Source organism: Equus quagga, chromosome 1 (genome assembly GCF_021613505.1).
Source record: "Equus quagga isolate Etosha38 chromosome 1, UCLA_HA_Equagga_1.0, whole genome shotgun sequence".
Taxonomy (NCBI): Eukaryota; Metazoa; Chordata; class Mammalia; order Perissodactyla; family Equidae; genus Equus; species Equus quagga.
In genome coordinates, this window is record NC_060267.1 from 129,762,038 (window position 1) to 129,788,797 (window position 26,760).

The 26,760-nt window shown below is 35.5% G+C and overlaps 1 protein-coding gene across 15 annotated transcripts in view; it reads left to right on the forward strand.

Moving 5' to 3' along the window:
• Positions 1–26,760, forward strand: part of DNAH12 (dynein axonemal heavy chain 12) — a 205,102-nt gene that overhangs the window by 59,000 nt on the left and 119,342 nt on the right. For 14 of the 15 annotated variants that reach the window (XR_006886240.1, XM_046646842.1, XM_046646833.1 and 11 more), the window contains 11 exons: positions 7,935–8,120; positions 8,804–9,004; positions 10,695–10,889; positions 12,362–12,483; positions 12,577–12,859; positions 20,608–20,727; positions 22,050–22,206; positions 22,439–22,611; positions 25,285–25,437; positions 25,717–25,956; positions 26,282–26,527. Coding sequence is in view for 14 of the 15 variants with exons in the window: in XM_046646842.1 (XP_046502798.1) it covers positions 7,935–8,120; positions 8,804–9,004; positions 10,695–10,889; positions 12,362–12,483; positions 12,577–12,859; positions 20,608–20,727; positions 22,050–22,206; positions 22,439–22,611; positions 25,285–25,437; positions 25,717–25,956; positions 26,282–26,527 (2,076 nt within the window). In the remaining variant the exon portion in view is untranslated. The remainder of the gene's footprint in view (positions 1–7,934; positions 8,121–8,803; positions 9,005–10,694; positions 10,890–12,361; positions 12,484–12,576; positions 12,860–20,607; positions 20,728–22,049; positions 22,207–22,438; positions 22,612–25,284; positions 25,438–25,716; positions 25,957–26,281; positions 26,528–26,760) is intronic. The other variant, XM_046646861.1, reaches the window with a different exon arrangement.

The following is a 26,760-nucleotide window of genomic DNA, read 5'->3' on the forward strand; positions in this document are numbered from 1 at the left end:
TTTCGTATATTCATTTTTGGTTAATTCCTTCTGGTGCTATTTTCCTTATGTTCTTTTTACCATGAGAGTTTTCAGGACCTCACTCCTAGTATTACAGGGAGTTAATACTTTATACTTCTAAAAGATAAATCCACAGCAATGGACCAAGATAGTTAATGATTAAGTTTTTACTGGTAAATGGCAAAATAGGAAAAATAAGGACTATATAATGATTTTTTTTGTTGTTCACTATTCTGTCTCCTCTGACTGGAACTGAGCCTCACATGTGCTAGGTAATTAACACTTGTTGAGCAGTTGAATGGAGTTAGCCTGGTGTTTCCTCTCCAGCCTCCTACAGAGATGCTCTCCACATAGGCTAGCTGTACTACACTCAACTTCTGTCTTCTCACCTTCTACCGAATTTCTTTTTTTTCATGTTTAAGATTGGCACCTGCGCGAACAAATGTTGCCAATCTTCTTTTTTGTTTTTCCTGCTTTTTCTCCCCAAATTCCCTCAGTACATAGTTGTATATTTTAGTTGTGGGTCCTTCCAGTTGTGGCATGTGAGATGCTGCCTCAGCATGGCCTGATGAGCAGTGCCATGTCCGCACCCAGGATCTGAACCTGCGAAATCCTGGGCTGCCAAGCAGAGTGTGCGAACTTAACCACTTTGCCTCGGGGCTGGCCCCAACCTTCTACTGAATTTTTAATAAGGCTAAATATATTCACTTTGAGAGTAGGTTCTTTCTACTTTTTAAGTGTTAAAAATTCATTTATTTAACAAATACTTACTGAGTGAATGTTATATCATGTTCTGATGAATGATGAATATGATGATAAGCAAAAATAATGGAAGGTTAAAAAGAAAGTCCTTACTAGTCAAAATAAAAAATCGGATGTTCTATAGTCCTCAAATTTTTAAAAAAATTACTTTATTAAATTATCATTTACAAAAAATGAAAACATGACTCTCATACAAAGATAAAAATAAACCTGTCAAATATTTTATTCTACTTATTAATTAATGAGCAAACTAGTAAGATGGTAAGGCTGATTCAAAGAACATTTGAGGAGCTGAGTATTTATAGACAATTTAATAAAGGAATGTTAGAAAAAGATTGTTAGTATTGATATAAGGCTGGTTAATGTCACAGAAGCCAATAAACCATAACATTTGGAGTTATCTTTTTAATTAGACAGAAATTACTTGCATCTCTACTGGTCAGAAATCTACAAGTTAATGTGTAATTTTGCAAAGTCTGGGTCTTTGAGTAGTAAACAGTGAGTTGAACAAAATACAGTCTTTAAACAGTTAAATTTTACTTAGGTGGCGCTGTATCCCATATGACATTGAAAGGATATGACATTTACCTTTTTTTTCTTTTTTCCCCAAGTTTTAAATAATTTTTATTAACATCTGTTGTGCATCTTTATCACTCTGAAAAGTAAGCCTGTAACTGTTAGTAGTCATTTTCCATTCCCTCCTCCTCCAAGGCCATGGCAACTGCTAATCTACTTTCTATCTCTATGGATTTATCTATTCTAGACATTTCATTTAAAAGTCATATGATATGTAGCCTTTGTGACTTACTTCTTTCATTTAGCATATGTTTTCAAGGTTTATTCATGTTGTAACATGTATCATACTTTATTCCTTTTTACTGATGAGTAATATTTCATTATATGGATACCATATCTTGTTTATCCATTCATCACTTGATGGACATTTGCACTGTCTCCATTTTTTAGCTGTTATGAATAATGGTGCTATGAATATTTATGTAGGAATTTTTGTGTGGACATATGTTTCACTTCTTTTGGGTGTATATGTAAGAGTGGAATTGCAGGGTCACATGGTAAAATCTACGTTTAACTTTTTGAGGAACTGCTAGACTATTTTCCAAACTATTTTACATTCCCACTGGCAGTGCATGGGGGTTCCAACTTGTCTGCATCCTTGTCAACACTTGTTATTGTCTGTCTTTTTGATTATGGCCATTCCAGTGGGTGTGAAGTGGTATCTCATTGTGGTTTTTATTTACATTTGCCTGATGACTAATGATGTTAAGCATCTTTTCATGTGCTTCTTGGCCATTTGTATGCTTTCTTTGGAGAAATATTTATTCAGATCCTTTGCCCATTTTTAGATTGGGTTATTTGTCTCTTGTTATTTAATTGTAGAAATTGTTCGTATTCTAGATACAAGTTCCTTATTAGATATATGGTTTATGATTTACAAAAATTTTCTCTTGTTCTGTGGATTGTCCTGTTGTTTTTTTGATGGTATGTTTTAAAGTACAAAAGGTTTTAATTTTGATGATGTCTCATTTATCTATTTTTTCTTTTGTTGCTTGTGCTTTTGGTGTCATATCTAAGAAACTATTGCCTAATCCATGAATATTTACACTGATGTTTTCTTCTAAGAATTTTATGCTCTTAATTCTTATATTTATGTCTTTGATGTATTTTGATTTAATTTTCGTGTGTGATGTGAGGTAGGGGTAGGATATGTGGATATCCAGTTGTCTTAGCACCATTTGTTGAAAAGACTGTTCTTTTCCCATTGAATTGTCTTGGTACTTTTGTTGAAAATTAGTGGACTGTATATGTGAGGGTTTATTTCTAGACTCTCAGTTCTATTGCATCATCTATCTGTATGTCTAACTTTTTGCCAGCACCATATTGTCTTGATTACTATGGCTTTGTAATATGTTTTGAAATTGGAAAGTGTGAATCCTCCAACTTTATTCTTCTTTTTCAAGATTGTTTTGGCTATTCTGGATCCCTTGCATTTTCATATGGATTTTATGATCAGCTTGTTAATTTGTGCAAAAAAAAAAAAGGCAGCTGGGGGGGATGGTGGAGGCCATGTAGCATCACCATTACTCTGAGGAGAAAAAACAGTTGGTAGAAGGCTACAAAAATTCAGTGCAATGAAACTTTTAACTTGGAGAAGCAAAACCTTGTTCCAAGGGAGCATCATTAGCATCACCACCAGCAGTAATAGCAGCAGCCACTGTCACTGCCAATACTTGCAAATGGGCAACAGGCCAGCAGCCAAAATGAAGGCTTGTTTGTTGGCCTGAAGAACTTTAGGAAACCAGGAGAGAAGACCCTCACACAGCATAGCCATCTTGCTTTCTCTCTCTCGTTTTTGTTTTTGTGTGGAAGATCAGCCCTGAGCTAACATCTGTGCCAATCTTCCTCTATTTTGTATGTGGGATTCCACCACAGCATGGCTTGACGAGCAGTGTGTAGGTCCACACCCGGGATCTGAACTCACGAACCCCAGGCCACCAAAGCAGAGTACATGAACTTAACCACTACGTAACCACTATGCCCCAATATAGCCATCTCTTTAAGGGGAATCTTCTTCTTGACATTGCTGAGGAGGAAATGAGGAAACTGTTTGAGAAATATGGGAAGGCAGGCAAAGCCTTCATTCATAAGGACAAGGGCTTCATCCTTATTTGTTTGGAAACATAAAGCCTAGCAGAGATTGCCAGAGTGGAGTTGGACAACATGCTACTCCATGGAAAGCACCTAAATGTATGCTTGGCTAGCCATAGTACATCCCTTATGTTCTGAAACCTTCCTCAGTATGTGTCCAACAACTGCTGAAGGAAGCCTTTTCTGTATTGGGCAGGTGGAGAGGGCTATAATCATAATGCATGATTGAGGAAGGCCCTCAGGAAAAAGCAAGGTTGAGTTCTCAGGGGAGCCATCTGCTGGCAAAACTCTCGACAGATGCGGTGAAGGCTCCTGACTGCTAACCACATTTCCTCAGCCTGTGACTATGGAGCCCATGGACCAGTTAGATGATGAAGAGGGACTTCCAGAGAAGCTGGTTATAAAGAACTAGCAATTTCACAAGGAGTGAGAATGGCCACCCAGATTTGCACAGCCTAGCTCCTTTGAGTATGAGTATGCCAATGTGATGGAAGGCATTCAATGAGATAGAGAAGCAGCAGCAGGAGCAAGTGGACCTCAACATCAAGAAAGCTCATGGCAAACTGGAGATGGAGATGGAGGCTGCCCACTACAAGCACCAGGTCATGCTAATGAGGCAGGATTTGATGAGGCTTCAAGAACTTCAGAGGATGAATGAGCTGCACAACCAAGACGTGCAAAAACAAAAGCAGTTGGAGCTCAGGAAGGAGGAGGAGTACAGGTGTCATGAGGAAGAGCTGCAGCGGCAACAGGAAAAAATGATGCAGTGACAGGAGGAGGGATTCAACGGGACCTTCTGTGATGCTAGAGATATGGAGGAGCCAGATGGCAGTGGAAGGTGCTGTGGGCATAAACAATAGAGGTACCATGCCACCTACTCCTGTGCCAGCTGGTACCCCAGCTCCACTAGGACCTGCTGCTGTGATGCTGATGGAACCTGGAGATTGACCCCACCCACAACTGATTGCTTTGGCCAAGCTGCTACAATAGAAGAAACTGGAGCAATTGGTGGAACCTCTGTGGCGTTCAACTATGCAGCCCCTGGAGCTGAATTTGTTCCAGACATCACTGATACTAATAAAATTACAGCATCTAGTTTCCAAAAATTCTTAAAAGAAGGGCCCTTTCTGGACTAGCCAGAATTCTACCTTGGAAAAGTATTAGAAATTCCTCCCAATAGTTAGGTCTTCCCTGCCTGTACTACCTTAGGGAGTATGCTGGAAGCAGAGGGAAATGAGGGGGTGGTATTTAACAATCAGTTCTGTGTGGTATATTTTTTAACCGATCAAATCTGTGTGGTGCATTCTTAAGTCTCATGTGATTGTAGAGGACCCAGGGGGAACCATGGCATTGTGGATCCTGTTAGAGCCCTATTAACCTGGATCCTTCCATTCTTTGTCCATTCGGTTCTCCTTGCCTTCTCATTTTTCTACCCACTAAACCCAGAGACACTGCCACATATACCACAAAAATCAAATATCCCCTAATGACCTTAGATCCATTGTTCTATTCACTCCCAGGTGAGAATTCAAGCAGATGTTCACAGAGGTCACAGACAACATACATAAATAAGATTCTGTTGTATCCCATACATGACCCCTTTATGTCCTAAGGAAGAAATGAACTCTCTTAGAAATTTTAATTTAGTATATCTTTAAAAAAATCCTGTGTTCACTTACCTCCACATTTTTCTTGGGCAAAGACAACCCAAGAATGGCCCTTTTATGTCTATAATATTGCTGTTTATAGCTTTTCTTGATAGGCATAGTATAACCTTGGGAACAAGGTTGCTGTATGCTGAAGATCTGACAGCAGCTCTTAGCTGTGCCTATCTTAGTTAGTTATGCTCTGCATTTTTTACGGATGTATCATGCTTTATTTTTTCCTGATAACTTTGGAATTTTTTCTGAGAAATGGAGCAGTAATGCAGCATCAACTTATTAAAATGCATTTTTAATCTTAAAAAAAGGAATCTAGGATTTTGATAAGGATTGTATTGAATCTGTAGATCAACTTGGGAAGTATTACAATCTTAACAATATTAATTCTTCCAATATATGAACATGAGATGTCTTTCCATTTACTTAGATTTTCTTTAATTCCTTTTAACAATGATTTGTAGTTTTCAGTGTACAAGTCTGGCACTTCTTTTATTAAATTTATTCCTAAGTATTTTATACTTCTTGATGCTATTGTATATGGGATTTTCCCCTTCCTTTCAATTTTGGATTTTTTATTGCTAGTTTATAGAAATACAATTGATTTTTCTATATTGATCTTGTATCCTACAACCTTGCCAAACTCACTTATTAGTTCTAACAGTTTTTAAATGAATTCCTTACGATTTTCTATATACAAGATCACGTCATCTGAAAATAGAGTTTTACTTCTTCCTTTCCAGTCTAAATGCCTTTTATTTATTTTTCTTGCTTAATTGGCTTGGACATTGACATTGGCTAGAGTCTTCTGGCTCAATATCTTTCTTGTTCATGTCACTCAAATTGACTTTTGCCCCTCAAGAGGAATGCAGCATGGTCAGAAAAATAGGCTGTGAACAACTGGTTGTAATAAGGCACATGAAGAAATTCTTAGGTAGAGGATAGCTGTATCTTGTGAGAGAAAGGGCATGGAGCATTTATTTTGTCATTTGGAGAACAGGTAAGGCTTAACTAAGGAGATGACCAGAAGTATAAGCATGATTTTGATGGGCTTTGAATTGGATTGGAAAGAGGAAATGGTAAGTATTCTTTCTTTATCTTTCTTTCTTAACACATTTTAATTATATAATACTTGAAGAATATGTGTAACAAATATGTAAGTTATGAAGTATAACAAGAAAATGTACACCCATGAACCCTTCTCTCGTTTTTAGATTAGAAGATTATCAGTGCTGTTGCATCTCTCTGTATATTCCTTCTCCCTATTTTACCCCTTTAGTCCCCCTTAAAGATAAGTGTATCATAAATTCTGTTTGTGGGGCCGGCCCCGTGGCCAAGTTCGTGCTCTCCACTTGAGGGGCCCAGGGTTTTGCGGGTTGGAATCCTGGGCGGGGACATGGCACCACTCATCAGGCTACACTGAGGTGGCATCCCACATGCCACAACTAGGAGGACTCAACTAAAAATGCACAACTATGTACCAGGGGGCTTTGGGGAGAAAAAGGAAAAATAAAATCTTTAAAAAAAATTCTGTTTGTAATTCCCTTGCTTTTTTGGTTTTATCACATCTGTATATAACAATTTATAAAAATATATCATCTATATGTAGTCTTCTGAGACTTGATTTTTTTCTCAGTCAACATTATGTTTCTCAGACTCATCCATGTTCTTGGGTGTAACTATTGTTACTTCATTTTCACTCCTATATATTATTGCTTGCTTACCTAATTTATTGATTTTCCTTCTTGTAGTCATATGAACAAAAATCCCTGCCCCCATAATATTTATATTCTACTTGCCTTTCCTATTTCTTCTTTTGTGAAATGCTTATTTATGCCTTTTGACTGTTTTTTTGCCATTGTTTCAGTTGTTGTTTTTACTGTTAATTTATGGAATTTTTATAATATATTCTGGATAATAACCCTTTGTCATTTATATGATAATGAATCTATCAGCACATGTATGCTTCTCTATTTATTTAGATTTTCTTTAACATTTTTTAATGAAGTTATATAGTTTCTCCAAAATAGCTTTTCACAGCTTTCGTGTGATTTATCCCTAGGTACTTTATTTTGTTATTACTATTGTAAATTGATCTTTTTGTTAATTATGTTTTCTATCTGTGGCTGGTATGTAGAAATTCTATTTAATTTCTTTATATTAATTTAATATCCAACCACTATACATAGACAATAATCTGTGAACAGTGTCAGTTTTGTTTTTTTAAATTTCTCTTCCCTATATCTTTTATTTATTTATATTACTTCACTGGCTGAGACAATACAGTATTTATTAGAAGTAGTAATAATGGGTATCCTTATATTGTTCCTGATTTTAAAGAAAATGTTCTAATGTCAATATCAAGAATGATGATCTAAGTGTTTTTGTTAAATATTTAATTTTCATTTCCAAACAAAAGTTTTGTTTGGCATTTTGGTGCAGACTTTTTCCCCATTCACATTATGTGTGTGTGTGTGTACTTATAACTATGTATTATGTTATATTACATATTTCTACCTATAATATACATAACACCTTTGTATTTCTATAATAATACCATAGTTTTATCACATACTTTAATATCTTATAGAATATTTACCCCTCTTCTTTTGTACTCCTATAATTTTCTTGGCTATTTCTACATGTTTATTTGTGCAGATGAACTTTAGAATAATTTTGTTAGTTTCTCTCCTCCTCGTAATCTAAATGGGATTTTGATTGGACTCATTAAATATATTAAATAATTTCATGAAATGTAATCTTTACAGTATCGAGGCTTCATCTCTAACATCTATGTGTATGGAAGTCAAATGAGTGACTCATTATTGTTTATATTTTCACCATTAGGAATATATCCCTACTGTCTCCATCCTGTGCAATCCGGGAATGAGAGCACGTCACTGGAAGCAGATATCAGAAATTGTAGGCTATGACTTGACTCCAGACTCTGGAACTACAATGAGAAAAATTTTGAAATTAAACCTCGCACCATACTTGGAACAATTTGAAGTGATAAGTGCAGGTGCAAGCAAGGTAAATATGAAGATCAACTGAAATATTTTATGTGATGAGTTTGTTAATCGAGTTATTATAGTTTTTGTTGTGGTTGAATATATAGTACTGGATAGCAGTGAAGGGACGTGGGGGGAAATGGTAGAAGATGACTCTTCTTTCTTCTTCATAAAGTGTGTGCTGCTATAGTACTTCCTTGTCCTGAATCCAGACTCCTTTGACCTCTTAATTCTGCCACATTCTGGTGTGCATGGATGATATGCTAGTCTTGATGCATAATTTTTCCATTAAGAATACTGGGTAAATGTGTGTGTGGCATTGATGTTCATGTGATCTAGAAGAATAAGTGTGGCCCTCCAGGGTTCTTGAAATACACAGCAAGCATTTTGGAGACTGTAGACGGCAGAAAGGCCACTTCAGAGAAAGTCCAGCAGGTATTTTATTCTATTGTCTATTTTCATAATGATAGCAGTAGTTTCCATAGCAATTGAATTTTTAAAAACTACATTATCATTCTCCTTGGGAACTTTTTAATTGTTTTAAAAACTTTCTAACTTAAAGACAATTACAATGTAGCCACAGATTATCTTAAGAAAATGACTGTGTAATGCATCAAATGCTACTGAATTCATAAGGAAAAGTCAATATGTTAAAAAAGGATTGTTTCTTCACCACCCCATTCTTTCTTCTTTCCTCCCTTTTAGGAATTTTCATTAGAGAAAGCCATGCATACAATGATAGGAACTTGGGATGATATTGCTTTTCATATAAATCTATATCGTGATACTGGAGTCTGTATTCTTTCTTCAGTAGATGAGATTCAGGCTCTCCTTGATGATCAAATTATAAAAACTCAGACAATGAGAGGCTCACCTTTCATCAAGCCATTTGAAAAAGAGATTAAGGTATGTTAAATATGATAGTAAGCTCCTGGTCATTTATAAAAATTGCAATCTTATTACATATATGCTCTTGTGGAAATTAGTTTGTTGGATAGCTTTGGTGAAAAACAGGAACAGATATTTAAAAATTAGTATGGAACTATATAGAACAGATCTGAGACTTTAAATCTAATGATTTTGAAAAGAATAAATTATGTTTTAAGGAATCTTCTCCAATGACAGCAATAGACTTGGAAGGAAAACAGTTGGTATTATTTATGCTAACTTTAGACAGCCTAGACCCTGTTTCATACTATATTCTTATAACTTGTGGTGAAGCTCTACATCCCATACTTTAATTATATTTGTGAAAAACTAGCTTGAGGATCATTTAGAATAATTAATGAATTATTGTCTACTTGAGAAAAACAAATGATCTTTGAGACTATAAGATTATTTCATATCCTTGTAGCTGATGTGGGTAAATACAGCAAGCAAACAAATTGTAATAACTAATAGCTTCATAGGTAGTATCAAAATTCTAACTGGGGACTATGTAAAATGGGAAAAAAACGAGAGTTGGATTTTTCCCCTGATATTTATAGATTTCCAACTATATGTCAGATACTGCTCTAGGAGCTTTACATTTATTAACTCATTTAATCCCCATAGCTGACCTTAAAGGGAGGCACTGTTATTATCTGTATTCATAGATAAGGAAACCAAGGCATAGGTAATTTGCCCAAGTTCACCCAGCTAGTAAATGACAGAACTGGTGTTCAGACCAAGCCAGTCTGACTTTATTTTGAACATAAATAGTTTTTTTATAGAAGACTTTGGCTCTCAATATTTGGAGGAGACAAAGAGTGGTGTTCTTCCAAAAGGACCTAATGCTGACCCATTTTCCCATGAATTAGGCTGGCCTAGCCTTTCCTGATAAGATTTTTTTTTATTTTTCAGGAATTTCTAGTCTAACAAGGGAGAAATTACAAGACAAATTTAAAAACTCTCTTAGAGCTTTTAAAACAATAAAAATATAAGGCCTAATCTCTTGATACATGGTACCTTAGGCCACATATTTAAAAACCAAAGAAAGGTTATATGAATGATCTTCAGCTAATGAAATATCTTGTTGATTCTAGACCTATGAGAATAAGAAGACTTTTGTTTGTTTTTTTCCAAATTGTGTTGGTTTAGAGCAGGGTTTCTCAACCTGGCATTAATGACATTTCGGGCTGAATAATTCTTTGTTGTGGGAGCTGTCCTGTACATTGTGGGAAGTTTAGCAGCGTCTGTCTCCTCTACCCATGAGATATTAGTGGCACCCTCACCCTATTAGTTGTGACAAACAAAAGTGTCTCCAGACATTATCAAATATCCCTTGGGGTAAGGAGCAAAATAACCCCTAGCTTGATAACCACTGATGTAGAGCAGGATATATTCCTGGATGCTTTTCAGACTTGGGATGGTTCACCTAGAGGTTAGGAAATTGGTCTAAATAACTACAGTCAATTCCAATTGTGAGTTCCAAAGGTTTAGGAAAACTTCACATCTCTTGAAGGTTTTCTAAGCCCATGTGAGATACTCATAAGTGGACTTTAAGCTGTTTTGCATTGATTTAAAAATAACAGTAAATTTCAAACAAATATTCCTTGCTATAATTTATGAGTTTTCTTTAATAACTGGAATTTAGTACAGTATGCTTTTCATTAAGGCCTGGGAGGACCGTTTGATTCGAATACAAGAAACAATTGACGAGTGGTTGAAAGTACAAGCTCAGTGGCTGTACTTGGAGCCTATTTTTTGTTCTGAGGATATCATGCAACAGATGCCAGAAGAAGGCCGTCAGTTTCAGACAGTAGACAGACATTGGAGGGATATCATGAAGTTTTGTGCAAAAGATCCAAAGGTGAAGTGTTTGTTTTATCTTTTATAAATAAAGGGGAACCTTTATTTTTGGGTATTAAAGAGCATTTGGCTCTCTTTTTTTCTGATCACAAAAGTAAAACCTGTTAGTTGTATACAAACTGGAAAGTTCAGAAAAATATGAGAAAGCATTAAAATAATTTTTCAATTCGTAAGATACACTGCATATAACTAATATATGTAGTGGAGCTGCTTCAAACGTACATTTAACTCACTTGACTTCTACTGTGTATACTCACTGCTCCCTCTTCTTGTAAAATAAATAGTAAAATAAAGTAAAATGGAGAGTGAGAGAGAGAAAGAACGAGTGGTGCAAGTAATTCACCTGACATTCCCCTCAGTGACTCTATATGCTTAGGAGCGTTGGGGGAAACGAAATCTGCAGGTCTCTCAGTGTGTCTCTCCTAGTGAGTATAGCGCCTTCTTGAGTGAGATTGTAATGCTGAAAAAACATGCTGTGTACTTTTCATACACATATATGCATAGCCCATAGATATACGTCCACTTTTTTTTTTTTTATCTAGTATTCAACTTAAGAAATAATTTGTTTCAATGCTAGATGAAAAAGTAGCTGTGCTGGACTTATTAAGAGTCAATGGCACACTGAAATTTATGAATTTCAAGGATTTCACCTTATACATTGACTTTAGAACCTTTGTGAGACATGATTTTTTATAGGTCAGAAGTCAGCAATTTTTTTCTGCAAAGGGCCTCATGGTAAATTTTTTAGGCTTTGTGAGACATATAGTCTTTTTCACAACTACTCAACTCTGTCATCACTGTATAAAGAAAGCAGCCAGAGATAATATGTGAATGAATGGCTGTGTCTGTGCTACAATAAAACTGTTTATGGACTCTGACATTTTCATGTGCCATGAAATATTATTATTCTTAGAATTTTTCAACTTTTTAAAAGTATAAAAGTAATTCTCAACTCATGGGCCATACAAAAACTGGCAGCACAGTCTATGTGTTTATCAAAACATCAAGCTATATACCTTAAATATATACAATTTTTATTTGTCAATTATATCTCATAAAGCTGAAAAAAAAAAAAGAAACTGGCAGCAGGCTGGATTTAGCCCTTGGAGTGTAGTTTGCCGACTCCTACTGTGTGTTGTTAGGTTTATAGTGGACAGTCGTAAATGTAAAAATTAAATCACACACCAACCTAGTAGACTCTCCCCACATCATCCAATATCGAAGACATGAAAACATGCATGACAGTCATGCATTTGTAACATTTGTAACTTCCATTTGTAACTAGCGTCCTTAGATAAGAAGATTTCTGATTTATTGAATTTTAATAGTTTCACATTACAAAAAAATTTCAGGACAATTTTCATAAACCTTTTGAACTTTTAACATTTTTGACATATAATATAGATTAATGTTTAGGTCTTATAATTATATCTGATGTATAAGTGCTGACCTGAACAAACGTATCTTTTTTAGGTTCTTGCTGCTACTTCTTTAACAGGTTTATTGGAAAAACTGCAGACCTGCAATGAACTTTTGGAGAAAATTATGAAAGGGCTTAATGCATATCTTGAAAAAAAACGACTTTTCTTCCCTCGGTATGATGGATAACCAACTGTGCTATAATCAAAAGCATTTTCTGATGTTTGATAAATTATAACTAAAGCTTTTATTTGCATGTTTTTCCCTAGTTTTTTCTTCTTATCTAATGATGAAATGTTGGAGATTTTGTCAGAGACCAAAGATCCACTTAGAGTTCAGCCTCATTTAAAAAAATGCTTTGAGGGCATTGCCAAATTGGAGTTCCTTCCTAATTTGGACATTAAGGCCATGTATAGCTCTGAAGGTGAGCGGGTGGAGCTGATTGCACTTATTTCCACATCTGCAGCGCGAGGTGCTGTGGAAAAGTGGCTCATTCAAGTGGAAGATTTAATGCTCCGGAGTATTCATGATGTGATCGCTGCAGCCAGACTGGTGTGTTTCCTAGGATTCAATGTGTGCCCTACATTCTGTAAATGCTTTCTTTTAGGAGGTTTTGAATGAGTTATCAGTAAATTAACACTTAAAGTTCTTACGATTTCAAAGCGTTTATTATTTTCTTTACTTTTTGTGTCTAACATTATTACTAAAATAATAATATTAGTAAGAATTGATAATAATATGTGATTAAGTGCCACAAAAGAAAAAAGAAAGATGTTATGAGAAAGAATGATAAGGGGTATATAATTTGGAATGGGGGTAGGGAGTGTTCTAGTGATGGGCTCTTAGGAGAAGTGAAATTGAAACTGAGACCCAAAGGATAAGTAGGAATTAACCAGGTAAAGAGCAAATGAGAGAGCATCTAGGTATCCTGTGTAAAGGCCCTGGGATCAGAAAGAACCTCAGACATAAGTGTCAAATGTATCATCTAGTTCACTTATTGCTGTTTACACTTAAATAATTACTTTAAAACTCGAAATGAGATGAACAAACATCAAAGGAGCATACATTAAAGGATATATAATTTTTGAAAGAAATAAAACACCTAGGCACTACATGTACCTCAATTATGCTAATTCAATTAACCTAATCTTGAATGATAAACTTTAGCATATTTCTGCCTTTAGGACCACAAAGGAACAGTTGTGTAGTAAAAAAATCATTTTAAAGGGCACTGCAGCCTTATATCCAGCAACTCGCTTTACATGAGTGAGGGATCCTTTTTCCTTCACCAAGAACCCTGTGAAGCTCATCATCGTGCAGTGGCTATTCTGTTCAGCTTCAATGTTCCTGCTGATGAATTTTTACATTTTCTTTCCTTTTTCTATTTATGATTCCAAACAAACTAAAACACATAGGAAAGAATCAACATTATCCATGAAAATATTTCCTTAATCATTATAGAAATTTACCTTCTATGTAGCTAGTAATAGCTCATCCATTCTTTGAAACTCAGACTTCTTTGAAACTTAGGTTAGTTTGTCATTTGCATTTATTTCTAAATATTTCTAATAAAATGTGTTTTAATAATAATATGTAGTTATATCCTATATTTAATGTTCTTATATCTAAGATGATATTATTGTATTAAAAATATAGTTTCCAATAGCACCAACTTTAAAGTTTGTTCTGCAGGTGTTTTTTTCAATTTATAATTTGGATCTGTTATTATCATTAACTTTTTAAAAAAATTTTTATTGAGTTAATGATAGGTTACAATCTTGTGAAATTTCAGTTGTACATTATTGTTTATCAGTCATGTTGTAGGTGCACCCCTTCACCATTTGTGCCCACCCCCCCAATCTTTCCCCTGGTAGCCACTAATCTGTTCTCTTTGTCTACATTTTTAAATTCCTCATATGAGTGGAGTCATACAGAGATTGTCCTTCTCTAACTGGCTTATTTCACTTAACATATTTCCCTCAAGGTCCATCCATGTTGTTGCAAATGGGACGATTTTGTTCTGTTTCATGGCTGAGTAGTATTCCATTGTATATATATACCACATCTTCTTTATCCAATCATCTGTTGATGGGCACTTAGGTTGCTTCCATGTCTTGGCTATTGTAAATAATGCTGCAATAAACATTGGGGTGCATAGGACTTTTGGAATTGCTGACCTCAAGCTCTTTGGATAGATACCCAGTAGTGGGATAGCTGGGTCGTATGGTAGTTCTATTTTTAATTTTTTGAGAAATCTCCATACTGTTTTCCATAGTGGCTGCACCGGTTTGCATTCCCACCAGCAGTGTATGAGGGTTCCTTTTTCTCCACAACCTCTCCAACATTTCTTACTTTTTGTTTTTCTTATTTTTTCTATTTTAATGGGTGTAAGGTGATATCTTAGTGTAGTTTTGATTTGCATTTCCCTGATGATCAGTGATGATGAACATCTTTTCATGTGCCTATTTGCCATCTGTATATCTTCTTTGTAGAAATGTCTGTTCATGTCTCCAGCCCATTTTTTGATCAAGTCATTTGATTTTTTGTTGTTGAGTATGTGAGTTCTTTATATATTATGGATATTAAGCCTTTTTCAGATATATGACTTGCAAATATTTTTTCCCAGTTAGTGGGTTGTTTTTTTGTTTCAATCCTGTTTTCATTTGCCTTGAAGAAGCTCGTTAGTCTGATGAAGTCCCATTTGTTTATTCTTTCTATTGTTTCCCTTCTCTGAGAAGACATGGTGTCCAAAAAGATCCTTTTCATACTGATGTCAAAGAATGTACTGCCTACATTTTCTTCTAGAAGCCTTATGGTTTCAGGTCTCACCTTTAGGTCTTTGATCCATTTTGAGTTTATTTTGGTGAATGGTGAGAAAGAATGGTCAATTTTCATTCTTTTACATATGGCTTTCCAGTTTTCCCAGCACCATTTGTTGAAAAGACTTTCTTTTCTCCATTGTATCTCCTCAGCTCCTTTGTCGAAGATTAGCTGTCCATAGATGTGTGGTTTTATTTCTGGGCTTTCAATTCTGTTCCATTGATCTGTGCACCTGTTTTTGTACCAGTACCATGCTGTTTTGATTACTGTAGCTTTGTAGCATGTTTTGAAGTCAGGGATTGTGATGCCTCCTGTTTTGTTCTTTTTTCTCAGGATTGCTTTAGCAATTCGGGGTCTTTTTTGCCCCATATGAATTTTAGGATTCTTTGTTCTAATTCTGTAAAGAATGTCATTGGGATTCTGATTGGGATAGCATTGAATCTGTAGATTGCTTTAGGTAGAATGCACATTTTAACTATGTTTATTCTTCCAAACCATGTACATGGAATGTCTTTCCATCTCTTTATGTCGTCATCCAATTCTTTCAGAAAGGCCTTGTAATTTTCATTGTATAGTTCTTTCACTTCCTTAGTTAAATTCACCCCGAGGTATTTTATTCTTTTTGTAATGATTGTGAATGCTATTGTGTTCTTGAGTTCTTTTTCTGTTAGTTTGTTATTAGAATATAGAAATGCTACTTATTTATGCAAATTGATTTTATACCCTGAAATTTTGCTGTAGTTGTTGATTACTTCTAAAAGTTTTCCAATGGATTCTTTGGGGTTTTCTATATATAAGGTCATGTTGTCTGCAAACAGCGAGAATTTCACTTCTTCCCTCCCTATTTGGATTCCTTTTATTCCTTTTTCTTGCCTGATTGCTCTGGCCAGGACCTCCAGTACTATGTTAAATAAGAGTGGTGGTAGAGGGTATCCTTGTCTCGTTCCTGCTTTCAGGGGGATGGCGCTCAGCTTTTGTCCATTGAGTATGATGTTGGCTGTGGGTTTGTCATATACGGCCTTTATTATGTTGAGGTAGTTCCCTTCTAGGCCCATTTTGTTCAGAGTTTTTATCATAAATGGCTGTTGGATCTTGTCAAATGCTTTCTCTGCATCTATTGAGATGATCATGTGGTTTTTATTCCTCAGTTTGTTGATGTGGTGTATCACGTTGATTGATTTGCGGATGTTGAACTATCCCTGTGTCCCTGGTATGAATCCCACTTGATCATGATGTATGATCCTTTTGATGAATTGCTGAATTCTGGTTGCCAAAATTTTGTTTAGAATTTTTGCTCTATGTTCATTAGCGATATTGGCCTGTAGTTCTCTTTTTTTGTGGTGTCCTTGTCAGGCTTTGGTATCAGCGTGATGTTGGCCTTGTAGAATGTGTTAGGAAGTGTTCCATCCTCCCTAATTTTTTGGAATAGCTTGAAAAGGATAGGTATTAAATACTCTCTGAAAGTTTGGTAGAATTCCCCAGGAAAGCCATCTGGTCCTGGGGTTTTATTCTTTGGGATGTTTTTGATTGCTGTTTCAATCTCTTTCCTTGTGATTGGTCTGTTCAAATTGTCTGCTTCTTCTTGAGTGAGCTTTGGGAGATTGTAGGAATCCAAGAATTTATCCATTTCCTGTAGGTTATCCATTTTGTTGGCATATAGTTTTTTGTAGTATTTTCTTATAATCTGTTGCACTTCTGTGGAGTCTGTTGTTATTTCTCCTCTTTCATTTCTGATTTTGTTAATTTGAGCTTTCTCCCTTTTTTCTTTGTAAATCTGGTTAGGGGTTTGTCAATTTTATTTATCTTCTCAAATAACCAGCTCTTTATTTCATTGATCCTTTCTACTGCCTTTTTTGTTTCAATAGCATTTATTTCTGCTCTGATTTTTATTATTTCTCTCTTTCTGCTGACTTTGGGCTTTGTTTGTTCTTCTTTAATACGGTTAGGTGTAGTTTAAGATTGCTTATTTGGGATTTTTCTTGTTTGTTAAGATGTGTCTGTATTGTGATGAATTTTCCTCTTAATACAGCTTTTGCTGTATCCCATATGAGTTGGTATGGCATGTTATCATTTTCATTGTCTCCAGGTATTTTTTGATTTCTTCTTTAATTTCTGCAATGATCCATTGCTTGTTCAATAGCGTATTGTTTAGTCTCCACATCCTTGTGCCTTTCTCAGCTTTTTTCTTTTAATTAATTTCTAGCCTTATAGCATTATGATCAGAGAAGATGCTTGTTATTATTCCAATTTTTTTAAATTTGTAGAGGCTTGCCTTGTTTCCCAACATATGGTCTATCCTTGAGAATGTTCCATGCGCACTTGAGAAGAATGTGTATTCTGCTGTTTTTGGTTGAAGTGTTCTATATATGTCTATTAAGTCCAATTGTTTTAGTTTTTCGTTTAGCTCCACTATTTCCTTGTTGATTTTCTGTCTGGATGATCTGTCCATTGATGTGAGTGGGGTGTTGAAGTCCCCTAGTATTATTGTGTTGTTTTTAACATCTTCCTTTAGATTTGTTAATAGTTGCTTTATGAACTTTGGTGCTCCTGTGTTGGGTGCATAGATATTTATAAGCGTTATTTCTTCTTGATGAAGTGTCCCTTTGATCATTATATATTGTTCCTCTGTGTCTCTCTTTACCTGCCTTATTTTGAAATTTGTTTTGTCTGATGTAAGTATTGAGAAACCTGCTTTCTTTTGCTTGCTATTAGCTTGAAGTATTGTCTTCCACCCCTTCACTCTGAGCCTGTGTTTTTCCTTGGAGCTGAGGTGTGTTTCCTGGAGGCAACAAATTGTTGGCTCTTGTTCTTTAATCCATTTTGCCACTCTGTGCCTTTTTATTGGAGAGTTCGATCCGTTTACATTGAGGGTGATTATTGATGCATGAGGGCTTAATGCTGTCATTCTGTCGCTCATTGTCTGGTTTTCCTGCATTACCTTTGTTTCTCGTCCTGTGTGTTTTGGCCTACCCATTGACTTCTGCAATTTCTTATGCTGGGTTTCTTAGATTTTTCCTTATTTATGTTTTGTGTCTCTGTTCTGTTTTTTAGTTTAGTGGCTACCCTGAAGTTTGTATTTAGAATCTCGTGTATAATATAGTCCATTCTCTGGTGGTCTCTTACTTACTTGGCCTAGACTGATTTAGTCCATTCCTCTTCCCCTCCTAAATTATTATTTTCATCTCTTATTCCAACTCATGTTATGAGTTTGTAGTTAGAGTGATAAGATCGTCTTTGCTTTGGTGGTTTCCTTACCTGTATCCTAATGCTATAGTTGAATATTTACTATCCTATTCTGGTTCTATCTATCTGTCTCCCTACTCTGTGGTTTGTGACCCCTTTCTCCTTTTTTTTCTTTTTTCAAGTATGAGAGCCTTCTTGAGGATTTCTTGTAGAGGAGGACTTTTGGTTACAAATTCCCTTAACTTTTGTTTATCTGGAAAAGATTTAATTTCTCCCTCATATCTGAAGGATATTCTTGCTGGATAGAGTATTCTTGGCTGAAGATTTTTATCTTTTAAAGTTTTGAATATGTCATTCCATTCTCTCCTAGCTTGTAAGGTGTCTATAGAGAAATCTGCTGAAAGTCTAATAGGAGTTCCTTTGTAGGTTATTTTCCTCTGTTTTGCTGCCCTGAGTATTCTTTCTTTGTCATTCATTTTTGCCATTTTTACTACTATATGCCTTGCAGTAGGTCTTTTTACATTGACAAATCTAGGAGATCTGAAAGCTTCCTCCACACACATTTCTCCCTCAATCCCTAGATTTAGGAAGTTCTCTTCTATAATTTCATTAAGCACACTTTCTGCTCCATTTTCCTTTTCCATGCCCTCAGGAATTCCGATGATTCTTAAATTGGTTCTCCTCATTGAATCCACTGTTTCTCTGATATTTCCCTCATTCTTTTTAATCCTTAGTTCTCTTTCTTCCTCTGTCTGGAGCCATTCAGCCTGTCTCTCTTCAGTTATGCTAATTTGCTCCTCTATGGTGTCTACACACGCATTCAGGGAATCTGTATTCTGTTTTATCTGACCCATTGTATTTTTCATCTCTAGTATTTCTTATTGATTCTTCTTTATAGTTTCAATCTCTTTTGTGAAGTAACTCCAGAACTCGTTGACTTATTTTTCTATATTTCCCTTTACCTCATTGAGTTTTTTGATGATAGCCACTCTGAACTCATTTTCACTTAGTTTACCTATTTCCAAGTCCTCAGGACTTAATTCTGTGTTTTTATTGTTTTCCTTCTGGTCTGGAGCTTTTATAAATTGCTGAATGGTAGAGGAGTGGTTTTTGTGCATGACGGTAGTATTCGGTTGCAGTTACAGCTTGTTGCCACTAGACGGGGATCAAGAGCCACGCGTTCTGAGCCATCTGCCTTCAGCCATGATGGCGGGCACGCAGCGCAGGTTGGGGGAGGAGGGGCACTTTCTCTTGTATACCAATCTGGATTCCGATCAGCTCTCGCTCTCTGGTCTCCTGGGGCCCTGGCTTGATGGGGTCCCCGCATGCGGAAGCTTTCCCCTGTCAGCAGGTTTCCACTGCGCTGGCAGTGGGAGTCCTGGAGATCCCCGGATGCATGGCCCCTCCCCTGCTCCTTCCCTCACCCGCAGCAGTGATCCCAGTCTCTAGGGTAGGGAGCAAAGTTCTCTCCTACCCTGTTCCAGCTCCTCTGAGGCCAGCTGCAGCCTCTGCTTCCTCCGTCGTCTTGCTGCTGTAGGTCTCTGACGGTCTCTGTATTAGGGTTATTGGTTGAAATTCAGTTGTTCCGATTCTTTAGTTGTAGTTTGGAGGGGAGAGAGTCCTGGGTCAGCTCACCCTGCCATTTTGCTGACCCTTTCTGCCTCATTAACTTTTGAAGCAAGTTATTTTTTCAAAGATTAAAACTCCCCCAACTTAAATGCATTTTGAACATAAAAATGTTATATAATCGTTCAAATTATATACTTTGGTCAGACAAGTTATTGGAAAAGCTATGGATAATTAATACAATGGCTTTAATTTCTAGTCCACTTTTCCACCAGATTGCATAGTTTCCTTTTCAATTAAATCTTGGCATTGATATACATAATCTATTAGACTGATTTTTTATGATTTAATAAAACCTTTATGCTTTATTTTAATAGAAGTAGTATGTATTCTATGTAGAAAACTTGACAATTCCCCACAGGAAAGGAACATAAAAATGATATAGAAATCAACTTCTGAAAGAATCAACACTCAAATTCTTTCAGAGATAACTGATTATTAACATATCGATGCTCAACTTTCCATTCTTTTATAAACAAACAAATATTTCAAAAATATAATTTACAAAAAATTGTTGGGTCTTTTACATAGTCATCTAAAATTTTCATGACTATATGATATACTATCATACGAATGTACCAAATATTGCACTTCTCTATTGTTAGACACTTAATGCTTTTTTTTTTCCTTTCCTGATCTTTTAAAGTTAATGATGCATTTTAATTCTTCAGGCCTATCCAGAATCTGCAAGAAGAGACTGGGTTCGAGAGTGGCCTGGCCAAGTTGTACTTTGTGTTTCTCAAATGTTCTGGACTTCTGAAACACAGGAAGTTATAAGTGGTGGGACAGAGGTAAAGCGTTATTTGATTTTAAATAACATTCTTTTCTACCTACTATGTTTCTTTCTTTTTTTTTTTTAACTCTTCTGCTTAGAAGTTTTTTAAAAAATTTTTTATTGAGTTCATGATAGTTTACAACCTTGTGAAATTTCAGTTGTACATTATTATTTGTCAGTCATGTGCACCACTTCACCCTTTGTGCCAACCCCCCAGCCCCCCTTTCCCCTGGTAGCCACTAGTCTGTTCTCTTTGTCTACATGTTTAACTTCCACATATGAGTAGAGTCATACAGAGATTGTCTTTCTCTATCTGGCTTATTTCACTTAACATAATGCCCTCAAGGTCCATCCATGTTGTTGTGAATGGGATGGTTTTATTCTTTTTTATGGCTGAGTAGTATTCCATTGTGTGTATATATATACTATATCTTCTTTATCCAATCATCAATTGATGGGCACTTAGGTTGCTTCCACGTTTTGGCTATTGTAAATAATGCTGCAATGAACATAGAGGCACATGAGACTTTTGGAATTGCTGATTTCAAGTTCTTTGGATAGAAACAATAGAAAGAATAAACAAATGAGACTTCATCAGACTAAAGAGCTTCTTCAAGGCAAATGAAAACAGGATTGAAAGAAAAAAACAACCCACTAATTGGGAAAAAATATTTGTAAGTCATATATCCGACAAAGGGTTAATCGCCATAATATATAAAGAACACACACAATTCAACAACAAAAAAATCAAACAACCCAATCAAAAAATGGGCTGGAGACATGAACAGACATTTCTCCAAAGAAGATATACAGATGGCCAATAGGCACTTGAAAAGATGTTCATCATCATTGACCATCAGGGAGATGCAAATCAAAACTACACTAAGATATCACCTTACACCCATTAAAATGGAAAAAATAAGAAAAACAAAAAGTAACAAATGTTGGAGAGGTTGTGGAGAAAAAGGAACCCTCATACACTGCTGGTGGGAATGCAAACTGGTGCAGCCACTATGGAAAACAGTATGGAGATTCCTCAAAAATTTAAAAATAGAAATACCATATGTCCCAGTCATCCTACTATATTTCTTACTTAGTTTATCTATCCTTTGCAAAGGCAATCTTCTCCCAATTTCTACATGTAGTATCAAAATTATATAATTCGTTGAAAACTTATTCTTAATATTTTACTAGGCTTAGAGAAAATGACTTTATTCTCTAATTCATTTCTATATTGAGATACATTATGAAATCAGAATTGTTTTGTAAAAGTAAATATATAAAATACATGTTTTAGGTACTATATAACCTTAGTGTAATTGCTTTTTTATTTTGTAGGGATTAAAGAAGTACTATAAGGAACTTCAGAATCAACTAAATGATATTGTAGAGCTGGTAAGAGGAAAACTGTCAAAACAGACCAGGATTACTCTGGGGGCTTTGGTTACTATTGATGTCCATGCTAGAGATGTGGTCATGGACATGATTGATATGGGTATGTGATTTTTTTCTTTAATATTAAACATAAAATTCAAGAGCTTCTAGAAGCAAAGATTTATACTGTATGTCTTTTTCTCTCTCAACAGAATTTATTTTACATGATCTTTTCTATAAATAGGAAAATGAATTATTTTAGTATTTGTTGTTATAAAAGATGATAAAATACATATTTTTCAAATTATTTCCATTTCAGGATTATGTGTTTTGTTTTACTTTATTCTTTCTAGGTGTCTCACATGATACAGATTTCCACTGGCTTGCTCAGCTTCGATATTATTGGGAATATGAAAATGCTCGAGTTCGTATCATTAATTGCAATGTAAAATATGCTTATGAATATCTTGGTAACTCACCTAGACTTGTCATTACTCCTCTAACTGACAGATGTTACAGAACATTGGTATGCATTTAAATTATTTTAATTCACACATTAAAGATTACTTTTTGGTGTGGTGTCATATTTTCTTGTCCAAATGTAATGTGGCTATCCTCATTTTATTCTCTTATCTATAGTAGTTGAATATGGCTATCCCTTCCTAATCCCAAATTCCCTTAATGTGAAATTATAATAATGAATATTTACTTTTGGGTACTTTTGTAGAATACAAGAGCGAATTCTAATGTTTGAAAATCATTACTATTAGGGATAATTAGAAAAAGGAAGATTCTGGAGATTTAAAGAGAAAAGCAGAGCTTCAGAAAATGGTATCAATTTTTGCGGTGAAGTTCTGGGAGTTATGACAGGAAGATGAGGAAAGTACATTTCTGCTTAGAATTCCAAGTTAGTTCTGTTGAATAGGAGGGAGAAAGCTGAAGTGTAGAGGGGCAGTGCTGAGGTCTCTGCTTGTTGGGAAGCTGTGGAAGATAGAGCTATAACTAAAAAAAATGAAAACAAAACAAAACACAAAATATCAAACCCTGGCAGTGGGGTTGCCAGATAAAATACAGGGACACCCAGGTAAATTTGAATTTCATAAAAACAATAATTTTTAGTATAGATATGTCTCAAATATTGCATGGGGCATACCTATACTAAAAATAATTCATTGTTTACCTGAAATTCAAATGTAACTGGGCATCCTGTATTTTTATTTGCTAAATATGGCAATCCTGTCTGGGAATTGAGGAGGAGCACCAAGAAACATCAATCCACCTGTGCTGAGTGTGTAAAATTAAAGTGTCTTTGATTGCGTTCTCTAGGAGCAGAGATGAAATGGGGATTTGAGGGCAAATTTACTGGATAAACCTAGATTTGCAAGGGAATGCTCTCAGTAAAGACCTGTAAGGAAGTGAGGAAAGCAGGGGAAAAAGCTAAGTAAAGATGTGGCTTCAAAGGATATATAGCCTTACTTAGTCTGATCTCACAGGGAGTTTTGGAGCATGAATGGCAACACAGAGGTACCCCTCTTTAAGGCAAAGGGGTCTGGCTTTTATATTCCCTAATTGTCACTGCCTATGGGTCACCCGTGGGGTTAGGGGTGTGAGTAAAATTTCAGGTGCCGTATTTGCCAACAAACTATTAGTTGAGTACAATTCTCTGGAGAAAAGAACAGTTGAGAGCTACTTTGTAGCCAATGCTCACAGCAATTGGAGAATGGATGCAATGGCCAGTAAAGGGAATCTGGGTAGGGTGCCAATGCATCTACGATAAAATGTTTCACCAAAACCTCTACTTTCTCCAAAAACTATCTGAGGACGGGGATCATGTATGTCTTGTTCTCTCCTGTAGTGGTAAACAAGTACATAGTTGCTTCCTAAATATTTGTTGAATAAATGAATCTCAAGCTTCTATGTCCTATCTGGGACCTCAGTGAAATCAGAAGCTGTGAATACTTGTAAGGTGGAAGCTAACAACTTTGAGTTGTAAAATCAGAAACACATTGAACACTTGTATATAACACTAGACATCGAAAAAAAGGTCTCCTAGTATATTTATGATCCATAATAAAAAGAATACATTTGTAAGCATTTTCTTAAATTTGTAAAGAATGGAGAGCCTGAGGTTTCCATCAATCAAGTTAATGGACATTAGCAGTATAACATTTATTATAAATTTAAGATGGATAAATATCATTGATATTGCCTTTATTAATGAGTTGTCTCTATTGTTTCATTTTAGTAAATGTGAAAATATGACTTTCATAGGTTTGTTTATTATTATTACTTTTAAAAATAGACTTTATTTTTTAGAGCGGTTTCAGGTTCACAGCAAAATTAAGCAAAAAGTACAGAGAGTTCCCATGTACCCCCTGCCTTCCCATATGTACAGCCTTGGTCCCTTAACCCTATTTTTCCTAAGAGGAGTTAAGTTTCACAAACTTATAGTGGTTTTCATGAAAAAAACTCCACAGTTACAGGGAGTTCACTGTAATTTATATGCTTCTAAAAATTCCCAACCAGTATTTTAGTCATTGTGACGACCCAGAGAGAATTCAGATACTGCTGATGTTGCTCTTAAGGAGCTTAAAAACTAATTGAGAGAGAAAACAGTGTACATAAATTAACTGTAATGCAAGGTAGAAAACGATACTACTGGTAAGAGAAGTACAGAAGAGTGTTATGGGAATGGAGGAAATGGAGAACATACCAAGGGTGGAATGCAATAGCCAGGGTGAATCATAGACAAAATTAAATAATAGGTCATTTGTTTCTTTTCCAACGATGGGCCCCCATTTATAGCACTCACTTTCAGGTGTTTCTTCTCTTTGCGGCTAGCCATGGAGATTGTCATTATTCATCTCTATGATCATCTCCACAACCACTTCTAATTAAACCCTTCTGACCAAACGTTAACACCCCAAGGCTAGATTCTCCTTGTTTTTAGAGGCAAATAGGATACAAATGAAGTATTAGCAGATAAGGAGATTTTGATACATTTTCACTTTTTTGGACCCTTTAAACTGCTTTTTCTTTGTGCAGCTAAAAAATTGTGTGCTAAAAATTAACTGAACAATATAATTGTATCACTGCCTCTCTGAAGGTACAAACAAGCCTAAATACATTTCGTAAGCAATTGTCCTCTTTTTTTTTCAGTTAAGCATGGATTTCTTTTCACATGTGTATATTTTTTCAGATAGGTGCCTTCTATTTAAACCTTGGAGGTGCTCCGGAGGGGCCCGCAGGCACAGGAAAAACTGAAACCACCAAGGACTTGGCTAAAGCTCTTGCTGTACAGTGTGTGGTGTTCAACTGTTCTGATGGGCTAGATTATATAGCAATGGGAAAGGTAAAGTTGCATATTAAATGTTACAATCTTACAGCTAGGTCTAACTGCAGAGACCGAAGCAAGCTCGTGTGTAAACATTATTTGAGCGTGGTTTAAGCAGTTCCCTGTGGTTCCTGCTTGAGGTTCAAGCAGAACCTTGGTTTTAGGATAAAGACATTGTTTTCATCCTTGGGGCTTTTATTAAGTTTAACTTTCAATTTTGACTTAAAAGTTTAAATATTTGTTTGAACAACGATGCCCTTTCCTAAGAAAAATCATCTCCTTTTTCCTTGTCCTTAGTTTTTTAAAGGATTGGCATCTTCTGGTGCTTGGGCTTGCTTTGATGAATTTAATCGAATTGAGTTGGAAGTGTTGTCAGTGGTAGCTCAACAGATCCTTTGCATTCAAAGAGCCATTCAGCAGAAGCTGGAAGAGTTTATTTTTGAAGGGACAGAACTAAAGCTCAATCCAAACTGTTTTGTAGCTATTACCATGAATCCCGGCTATGCAGGACGTTCTGAATTGCCAGACAATCTTAAGGTAATTTTTTTAAGATTGTAAATTTGTTAATCAAAAGTAACAGCATAATACACTCAAAATGGTATAATTTTCTCACATCTTTGTAATTTCCCTTTTATTTTTTTCATTTGATATAAGGTAAATTATACCTCTAAAAACTTTTTAGACATCTAAGAAATTTAAAGTACATAAAAAGTGCTACTTAAAAAATTACAAAGTTAATGAAAAAGTTTTGCATTGGGGAAATAAACTCGAATATCAACATATTATCTTTGGATTCTTATGTTCAGCTTTAAAAATGATTTCTGTAAGGTAAATAATATATTTCATTTATTATATACTTCAGGTTCTTTTTAGAACAGTGGCTATGATGGTTCCAAACTATGCCCTCATAGCAGAAATCTCCCTCTACTCCTATGGATTTTTTAATGCAAAACCTCTGTCTGTGAAGATAGTAATGACCTATAGGCTTTGCTCAGAGCAGCTCTCATCACAGTTTCATTATGACTATGGAATGCGAGCAGTAAAAGCAGTTTTAGTGGCTGCTGGAAACCTAAAACTAAAATTTCCAGATGAAAATGAAGATATACTTGTAAGTATTAAATGTATACATTGTGAAAGCTTCAGTGGAAAGAAAAGTTTTTTAACAAGGTTGATCAGGAACTATAAATAGGCAATAGGGAGACTTGTTGCTTGAGTCTTTTTACATGGGGTTGAAATGATAGTTTTGGGTTACGTTATTCCTTATACTTTATATGAATACAAAGACCTTTTGGCTTGACAAGCATAGTATTGACGGTTTAGTATGGGGATTCCATGGAGCAA